The sequence below is a fragment of the Bufo bufo genome, chromosome 4 (genome assembly GCF_905171765.1).
Source record: "Bufo bufo chromosome 4, aBufBuf1.1, whole genome shotgun sequence".
NCBI classification, from domain to species: domain Eukaryota; kingdom Metazoa; phylum Chordata; class Amphibia; order Anura; family Bufonidae; genus Bufo; species Bufo bufo.
Genome location: NC_053392.1, coordinates 51,637,844 through 51,647,846, shown reverse-complemented (window position 1 = coordinate 51,647,846; position 10,003 = coordinate 51,637,844). Strand labels below are relative to the sequence as shown.

The following is a 10,003-nucleotide window of genomic DNA, read 5'->3' as shown; positions in this document are numbered from 1 at the left end:
TTTTCACTGTGTTCTTCCGGTTTCACTGTGTTGTGTCGGTTTATCTTAAAGCCAAAAAAAAAACTCACATTCTTCTGCAAGTGTCTTGCACCTTACTCTACTATACCATTAAGTTAGGGTGACCAGACGCCCGTTTTCCGCCGGACAGTCCGGTTTTCTGTCTCCCTGTCCTCCGTCCGGTGCAGGGCCTGGACGGAGGACAGGGATGTCCACCCTTGCAGTAGCTCACGCTCAGACAGCAGCACTGCGCTGTCTGAGCGTGAGCTGCAGCAACCGACTGAGGCTTCTCTCACCCCCGGGCAGTCACTAGAGCCGCAGACATGGCTCCCTGTGGCTGACTGAGGGGGAGAGAAGCACCCGGCTGCCCCCAGCTCACCTTCGCTCTTCTTCCATTAGTTTTTCTCCCACAGCCTGTGACGGGGGCGTGGCTTCACGGAGCAGGGGGCGTGGTATATCTGTTTGGGGGCGTGGCCGTGAGGTGAAGCCAGTGGCCACCCTACATTAAGTGCACACACAGTAATGATTCCTCCTGTTTCATTTAGAATTGCTTTTATTTACTTAGAAAGAGAAACAAACTGCTACTTTATTTTTCCCCATGAATATATACAGTACAGACCAAAAGTTTGGACACACCTTCTCATTCAAAGAGTTTTCTTTATTTTCATGACTATGAAAATTGTAGATTCACACTGAAGGCATCAAAACTATGAATTAACACATGTGGAATTATATACATAACAAACAAGTGTGAAACAACTGAAAATATGTCATATTCTAGGTTCTTCAAAGTAGACACCTTTTGCTTTGATTACTGCTTTGCACACTCTTGGCATTCTCTTGATGAGCTTCAAGAGGTAGTCCCCTGAAATGGTTTTCACTTCACAGGTGTGCCCTGTCAGGTTTAATAAGTGGGATTTCTTGCCTTATAAATGGGGTTGGGACCATCAGTTGCGTTGAGGAGAAGTCAGGTGGATACACAGCTGATAGTCCTACTGAATAGACTGTTAGAATTTGTATTATGGCAAGAAAAAAGCAGCTAAGTAAAGAAAAACGAGTGCCCATCATTACTTTAAGAAGTGAAGGTCAGTCAGTCAGCCGAAAAATTGGGAAAACTTTGAAAGTAAGGGCTATTTGACCATGAAGGAGAGTGATGGGGTGCTGCGCCAGATGACCTGGCCTCCACAGTCACCGGACCTGAACCCAATCGAGATGGTTTGGGGTGAGCTGGACCGCAGAGTGAAGGCAAAAGGGCCAACAAGTGCTAAGCATCTCTGGGAACTCCTTCAAGACTGTTGGAAGACCATTTCAGGGGACTACCTCTTGAAGCTCATAAAGGGCATGCCAAGAGTGTGCAAAGCAGTAATCAAAGCAAAAGGTGGCTACTTTGAAGAACCTAGAATATTACATATTTTCTGTTGTTTCACACTTGTTTGTTATGTATATAATTCCACATGTGTTAATTCATAGTTTTGATGCCTTCATAGTCATGAAAATAAAGAAAACTCTTTGAATGAGAAGGTGTGTCCAAACTTTTGGTCTGTACTGTACGTAGAGAGTGGATTTCATATGATTTCAGTTTTGCATATGCATGACGCTTTGCATTTATCCCCGATCTGCGGGTAACTGCAGTATTGCTTCATATCTGGACAGTTACTGTAATCGTTATATTTTTGACAAGGATTTGCTGAAAGAGAGAAAAAAGAAAAGGAAAGCATTCAAACATTGTTTGTACTAAGTATCCCTACATATCTCAAGAGCTCAATGTGTGGTGGAAATTATAGATCATATTCAGGTGTTTTGTGAATTCTGTTTCTATACTGTACCTACAGTGTGTTATCTGTGGTTTTACATAGGGCTGCAGGTAAAGCTATTCTTGTTGCCGATGGCCATTTGGATACTTGTATCATCGTTTGTGGGCCATACAAAATTCTCAACTTAAAAATTTGACTGCTGTATTTGGTCAAACTATACACTGTATTTTTCGCCCCTATAAGACGTACCAGCACATAAGGCGCACGTAGATTTTAGAGGAGGACAATAAGAAATAAATATTTCTCATTAGACCTCAGCTCTAGCCGCAATCGGACCTCATCTCACAGCCCCAATAAGACCCTCAATGTAAGACCCTTAATCAGACCCCCAATGTTGATAAGACCTCAATAAAACCTCAGATCACACCCACAATGTTAATAAGACCTCAGATCAGACCCTAATGTGAATAACCCCAGATCAGACCTCAGATAACAGCCTCAATAAAAATAAGACTCCCATTACGACCTGAAATGAGACCCCCATACCTTATATCAGCCCCAATGCCTTTTAATCAGCCCTCATGCCATAGATCAACCCCCCAGCCTTTTAATCAGCCCCATCAGACCCCAGAATTCTCCATCAGCCTCAGATAAGACCTCCCCAGTTTCAGATCAGATCCCATCAGACCCTCACCAGCCTCTATTAGCTTCAGATCAGCCTCCCATCAGCCTCAGATCTGACTATCTCCAGCCTCTATTAGCCTCACATCAGCCCCCATGATACTCCCCCAGCCTCAGATCAACCACAATCAGACCCCCCAGCCTCCATCAGCCCCCCCCTCCCAACGTCCAATCAAACTCCCCAGGCTGCACTCTTTCAGATTGGACCTCCAATCAGATTTCAGAACAGGCATTTAAAAATACATAAATAAACTTACCTCTCCAACTCCGGACAGCGCTGCACTAGTTGTAGTCACCCTCCCTGTACTGTGACCTGACGGCACACAGTGTCAGGTCATAGTGTGCGCCTACGTGCACTACGTCCTGACACTGAACGTGTCAGGACACAGAGCGTGGCCTGGAAGAAGACCAGGAAAGTTGAGTACAGCCAGTGCAGCGCTGTTCTCACCTTCCTCTTCCTCCCACATGCTTCCATAATGGAGTCGGTCATTAGTATTTGCACTATATGCTCTGGCGAGGGGGCAGGGAGCTGGGGGCCACATGAAATGATTGCACGGGCCGTATTAGAAAAGAACTATTCAACAATTTAATTCAACAAATTCAACAGTTTTCTGCAGTTCACTTGTCAGCATTTCTTCATAGAGGAAAAATGCAACGTGGAAGAAGAACTTCCAGGTTATTGGGGGGCGTGGATGAGCTGCAGTCACAACCCTTCCCATAGTGCTGTCTGGTGCAAGATCAGGCATACAGGGATGTAACTATAGGAGAAGCAGGGGAAACGGTTGCTTTGGAGCCCCTACTAGATAGGGGCCCACCCAGAAGGACAATAAAATATTTTATTGTCAGGACCCCTTCAATAGTATTATGCAATGACATTATATACAGTGACAGTATATACAGTGACATGACATACAGTATATACAGTATATGTAAGAAACGGAGCGGCTGCCAGGCCTCTTCTGAACTAGACACAGGAGTGGGGGTTGCATTGGAGTCGGCAGTTGCAAAGAAGCTGCTGGGGGTGAGGAGGGTCTCATTCAAAAATGTGCTGTAGAGCCCAGTCATTTCTAGTTCATACAGGCAGAAATGAAAAGGGTTATGAGGTAATGAGATATCCTCAGGTCCGTCACCCGGGACCTCCTCTGATCAGTTATTTGTAGAGGGGCTCAATGAGACATGACAGCCGTATGTCAGTTTTATACAATACATTCCAGACCTCTAAGGGTTACATAATATCATAAATCAATATAATGCTATGGGACCCCGACAGTGCTGGGAGGTCAGGACGGGTGCTCTTGACGGGTGTTGTGAATCCAATGGGTGGAACTCACTCGCTTGTGTGAAAGTGGTCTTTTATGGGGGGTATTCTGGTTGCCATGATACAACTGTGGAGTGTCGATCGTAGGAGAGAGTGAGCTCGCTCTTTGTCTACCCTTTCTACTGACCAAGTAATGGCGTGTGCACAGCTCCTAAAATACGTAGGATATTAAAAGTGCTTATCACTAGAGTTGAGCGAACACCTGGATGTTCGGGTTCGAGAAGTTCGGCCGAACTTCCCGGAAATGTTCGGGTTCGGGATCCGAACTTCGCCCCGAACCCGAAACCCATTGAAGTCAAGGGGGACCCGAACTTTCCGGCACTAAAAAGGCTGTAAAACAGCACAGGAAAGGGCTAGAGGGCTGCAAAAGGCAGCAAAATGTAGGTAAATCCCCTGCAAACAAATGTGGATAGGGAAATGAATTAAAATAAAAATAAAATATTTTTTTTTTTACCAATATCAATTGGAGAGAGGTCCCATAGCAGAGAATCAGGCTTCGTGTCATAGCAGAGAATCAGGATTCATGTCACCCACCACTGGAACAGACCACTGTCAGATATTTACTAGGCCCCGGCACCCAGACAGAGGAGAGGTTCATTCAACTTTGGGTTGCCCCGCAATATAATGGTAAAATGAAAATAAAAAGAGGATTGAATGAGGAAGTGCCCTGGAGTACAATAATATATGGTTAAGGGGAGGTAGTTATAAATGTCTAATCTGCACAAGGGATGGACAGGTCCTGTGGGATCCATGCCTGGTTCATTTTTATGAACGTCAACTTGTCCACATTGGCTGTAGACAGGCGGCTGCGTTTGTAATGACGCCCCCTGCCGTGCTGAATACACGTTCAGACAAAATGCTGGCCGCCGGGCAGGCCAGCACCTCCAAGGCATAAAAGGCTAGCTCTGGCCACGTGGACAATTTGGAGACCCAGAAGTTGAATGGGGGCGAACCATCAGTCAGTACGTGGAAGGGTGTGCACACGTACTGTTCCACCATGTTAGTGAAATGTTGCCTCCTGCTAACACGTTCCGTATCAGGTGGTGGTGCAGTTAGCTGTGGCGTGTTGACAAAACTTTTCCACATCTCTGCCATGCTAACGCTGCCCTCAGAGGAGCTGGCCGTAACACAGCTACGTTGGCGACCTCTTGCTCCTCCTCTGCCTTCGCCTTGGGCTTCCACTTGTTCCCCTGTGACATTTGGGAATGCTCTCAGTAGCGCGTCTACCAACATGCGCTTGTACTCGCGCATCTTCCTATCACGCTCCAGTGCAGGAAGTAAGGTGGGCACATTGTCTTTGTACCGGGGATCCAGCAGGGTGGCAACCCAGTAGTTCGCACACGTTAAAATGTGGGCAACTCTGCTGTCGTTGCGCAGGCACTGCAGCATGGAGTCGCTCGTGTGTGTCAGGCTGCCCAGAGGTAAGGACAAGCTGTCCTCTGTGGGAGGCGTATCGTCATCGTCCTGCGTTTCCCCCCAGCCACGCACCAGTGATGGGCCCGAGCTGCGTTGGGTGCCACCCCGCTGTGAACATGCTTCATCCTCATCCTCCTCCACCTCCTCCTCATCCTCGTCCTCCTCGTCCTCCAGTAGTGGGCCCTGTCTGGCCACATTTGTACCTGGCCTCTGCTGTTGCAAAAAACCTCCCTCTGAGTCACTTCGAAGAGACTGGCCTGAAAGTGCTAAAAATGACCCCTCCTCCTCCTCCTCCACCTCCTCCTGGGCCACCTCCTCTTTCATCATAGCCCTAAGTGTTTTCTCAAAGAGACATAGAAGTGGTATTGTAACGCTGATAACGGCATCATCGCCACTGGCCATGTTGGTGGAGTACTCGAAACAGCACAACATGGCACACAGGTCTCGCATGGAGGCCCAGTCATTGGTGGTGAAGTGGTGCTGTTCCGCAGTGCGACTGACCCGTGCGTGCTGCAGCTGAAACTCCACTATGGCCTGCAGCTGCTCGCACAGTCTGTCCAGCATGTGCAAGGTGGAGTTCCACCTGGTGGGCACGTCGCATATGAGGCGGTGAGCGGGAAGGCCGAAGTTACGCTGTAGCGCAGACAGGCGAGCAGCGGCAGGATGTGAACGCCGGAAGCGCGCACTGACGGACCGCACTTTATGCAGCAGCTCTGACATGTCGGGGTAGTTGTGAATGAACTTCTGCACCACCAAATTCAGCACATGCGCCAGGCAAGGGATGTGCGTCAAACCGGCTAGTCCCAGAGCTGCGACGAGATTTCGCCCATTATCGCACACCACCAGGCCGGGCTTGAGGCTCACCGGCAGCAACCACTCGTCGGTCTGTTGTTCAATACCCCGCCACAACTCCTGCGCGGTGTGGGGCCTGTCCCCCAAACATATGAGTTTCAGAATGGCCTGCTGACGTTTACTCCGGGCTGTGCTGAAGTTGGTGGTGAAGGTGTGTGGCTGACTGGATGAGCAGGTGGAAGAAGAGGAGGAGGAAGCCGTGTAGGAGCCTTCAGGCTCTGATGGCACAGAGTGCAAACCACTCGGGTCTTGTCGTCAGCACATTGTTTGAAGAACTGCCACGCCAGGGAACTCCTTGAAGCTGCCTTTGGGGTGCTCGGTCCCAGATGGCGGTGGCCAGTAGCAGGCGGACTCTCTTGGCGGCGGGTGTTCTGCTTTTGCCCACTGCTCCCTCTTTTGCTACACTGTTGGCTCAGTCTTACCACTGCCTCTTCCTCCGAACTCTGAAAGTCAGTGGCACGACCTTCATTCCATGTGTGGTCTAGGACCTCATCGTCCCCTGCATCGTCTTCCACCCAGTCTTCCTCCCTGACCTCCTGTTCAGTCTGCACACTACAGAAAGACGCAGCAGTTGGCACCTGTGTTTCATCATCAGAGACGTGCTGAGGTGGAATTCCCATGTCCTCATCATCAGGAAACATAAGTGGTTGTGCGTTAGTGCATTCTATGTCTTCCACCGCTGGGGAAGGGCTAGGTGGATGCCCTTGGGAAACCCTGCCAGCAGAGTCTTCAAACAGCATAAGAGACTGCTGCATAAGTTGAGGCTCAGACAGTTTCCCTGATATGCATGGGGGTGATGTGACAGACTGATGGGCTTGGTTTTCAGGCGCCATCTGTGCGCTTTCTGCAGAAGACTGGGTGGGAGATAATGTAAACGTGCTGGATCCACTGTCGGCCACCCAATTGACTAATGCCTGTACCTGCTCAGGCCTTACCATCCTTAGAACGGCATTGGGCCCCACCAAATATCGCTGTAAATTCTGGCGTCTACTGGGACCTGAGGTAGTTGGTACACTAGGACGTGTGGCTGTGGCAGAACGGCCACGTCCTCTCCCAGCACCAGAGGGTCCACTAACACCACCACGACCATGTTCGTGTCCCTTACTAGATGTTTTCCTCATTGTTACCGTTCACCACAATAAGAAAAAAATTATTTGGCCCAATGTATTGAATTCAAATTCAGGCCTTTTTTTTACAGGCACCTAACATCTAGCTATCTACTTAGGTACCGTATTACACTAATACAGGCACAGCAGTAACCACAGATTTAGCTGAATATAAATTGTAGGCCTAGTATTTAGGCGGTGGATGACAGGTATACATTTACAGACAGAATTAGACTTGGAAATGCACGGTAGCGTTTGAAGTTATTGAGAATGACCCTATCCGCACCTTCAATCTAATATACCCTTTTATGGATAGATTTAAACTTGGCCTGATACAGCAGAAAACAATTATTTAGGGAATTGCTAAGTTGGGAATTGTATTTCAACCCAGAACAAAATATATCCTTTGCCAGACAGCAGACAGTATTACAATTGGCTAGCCACAGCTGAAACACCAGATTTAGGGTACTGCTATTTTGGCAATTGTATTTCACCCCTCAGTAAAATAGCAAGCACAGCCAAGCCCCTGATGTAGGATATAGCAATAAAAAACATCACACTATTGATGGTTAAATGTACTTGGTGGCAGCTTGTGCTGGCGCACCACAAGACACAAAATGGCCGCCGATCACCCCAGAAAAAAGTGACAGAAAAACGCTCTGGGCAGCCTTAAAACAGTGAGCAATTAACTAGCAGAAGTTGAATGATCCACAGCTGTACAATCATCACTTCAGTAATTGTTTTATAAGACTAAATCACTGCCTAATCTCGCCCTAACAGCAGCAGCTGCATCCTATCCCTACACTGATCAGAGCAGAGTGACGGGCGGCGCTACGTGAACTTATGGGTGACCCTTCACTACACGTTGAGACACAATTATATTTTTATTTTTCAAATGGTCCGTAAGACCAATGGCTGTCTCTAAATTACACGTGTGATGATACCAAAAATAAAACATAAATTTTAATTATATTCAATTAAAAAAATTTTAAGCACTCTAAATAACGTTTAAAATTGTCAGCTGGGCCTGCTGTCTGTATGGAATTTCCTCTATATATATATAGGGATCAATATGCTGGCATTTTGGGATCCTGGTGGACGTGCTTGCTGTCTATTCAAGGTCTTTAGATTTTAGTAATCTTACTGTAGCTCCGTTTGGCTACTTTGTATTCAGCAGCCACAACAGATGCTAACTGATACCAGCTCTGTTATACCACAGCCTGTGGTCCGTCACAGTCGCTGGTCTTATTCACATTCCTATCTATCACTACCAGTGAGTGATGTGCCTTCCAACCAGTTCCCTATCTGACTGCTGTTCAGCTACCTATAATTTGTCATTTGACTGCAGGCTCTTGCTGTTTAAAACTTGTGCTTTACAGCACTCTGCCCCCCGACATGTTTCGCCAAATTAACTTGGCGTCTTCAGGGGACAGCAGTCAGATAGGGAACTGGTTGGAAGGCACATCACTCACTGGTAGTGATAGATAGGAATGTGAATAAGACCAGCGACTGTGACGGACCACAGGCTGTGGTATAACAGAGCTGGTATCAGTTAGCATCTGTTGTGGCTGCTGAATACAAAGTAGCCAAACGGAGCTAAGATTACTAAAATCTAAAGACCTTGAATAGACAGCAAGCACGTCCACCAGGATCCCAAAATGCCAGCATATTAATCCCTATATATATATATATATATATATATATATATATATATATAAAGGAAATTCCATACAGACAGCAGGCCCAGCTGACAATTTTAAACGTTATTTAGAGTGCTTAAAATTTTTTTAATTGAATATAATAAAAATTTATGTTTTATTTTTGGTATCATCACACGTGTAATTTAGAGACAGCCATTGGTCTAACGGACCATTTGAAAAATAAAAAAAAGTGCGGCGCTACGTGACTCCAGCTTAAATAGAGGCTGGGTCACATGCTGCAGTTGGCAAATCACAGCCATGCCAATAGTAGGCATGGCTGTGATGTCCTCTTGGGGCAAGTAGTATGACGCTTGTTGATTGGCTGCTTTGCAACCTTTCAAAAAGCGCCGAACACCGAACCCGAACCCAGACTTTTACGAAAATGTTCTGGTTCGGGTCCGTGTCACGAACACCCCAAAATTCGGTACGAACCCGAACTATACAGTTCGGGTTCGCTCATCCCTACTTATCACATGTTTAATGTACGAATAGGCTTTAATAAATTAGAAATGTCTCCTGGAAGTTCTCTCCTTATACTTACTACACAAGCCGCCATCGCAGTTATTGGGGCAGTGTCCACATTTCGGTCCAGAGGTGTATGGAAAACTTAAGGAGCCCACGTTTCCTCTGAAATAAAAAAATAGAAATGTGTTCATGAATGTTTATATCGATTACATTGTAAAGCCACTAGACAAACTATATGCATATATTGTAAACCTACACAAAATACTGGTGTGAATACCAAAAGCAAATAATCAAGAAAAGATATGTAAAAATATACAAATCCTTTATTCCAATGCATTAACATACACATAAATCACCGTTTAAAATTAAAGGAGTATCTATACCGTAATGGATGACCAGAAAAAGCAATGTGAGGAGCAAATCTCAGGCAGACATAATATTAACTGCATATGGACACAAGCACCAAACTATTAAAGATACTGCAGGAAAATCCAACACTGGCACCCTAACAGATTGCCTAAAAAGTACACAGGTGCAGATCCAGTCCTAAAACACAATGCTAACGGTGTTCAGAAATAACAGTGCCAAATACTGTCCCATGATGATAAAGCCGAAACAAAAAGTTCAGCAAAGAAAAAGACAGTAGTCTGCCTGAGGAGTCCTCACTCACCCAACGCGTTTCACCAGGGGGTATTCACACCAGTATTTTGCGTA

The 10,003-nt window shown here is 46.4% G+C and overlaps 1 protein-coding gene across 3 annotated transcripts in view; it reads right to left on the bottom strand.

Moving 5' to 3' along the window:
* Positions 1–511: 511 nt before the first annotated feature.
* Positions 512–10,003, bottom strand: part of LOC120997227 (cysteine-rich venom protein pseudechetoxin-like) — a 35,964-nt gene continuing 26,472 nt past the window's right edge. The window contains exons 7-9 of one of the 3 annotated variants that reach the window (XM_040427221.1): positions 9,366–9,451; positions 1,546–1,684; positions 512–604 (exon numbers count right to left, since the gene is read on the bottom strand). In XM_040427221.1, the coding sequence (XP_040283155.1) occupies positions 1,563–1,684; positions 9,366–9,451 (208 nt within the window). In that variant the 3' untranslated portion in view covers positions 512–604; positions 1,546–1,562. Of the gene's footprint in view, positions 608–1,478; positions 1,685–9,365; positions 9,452–10,003 lie in introns of those variants that run through there. The other 2 variants (XM_040427223.1, XM_040427220.1) reach the window with 2 other exon arrangements.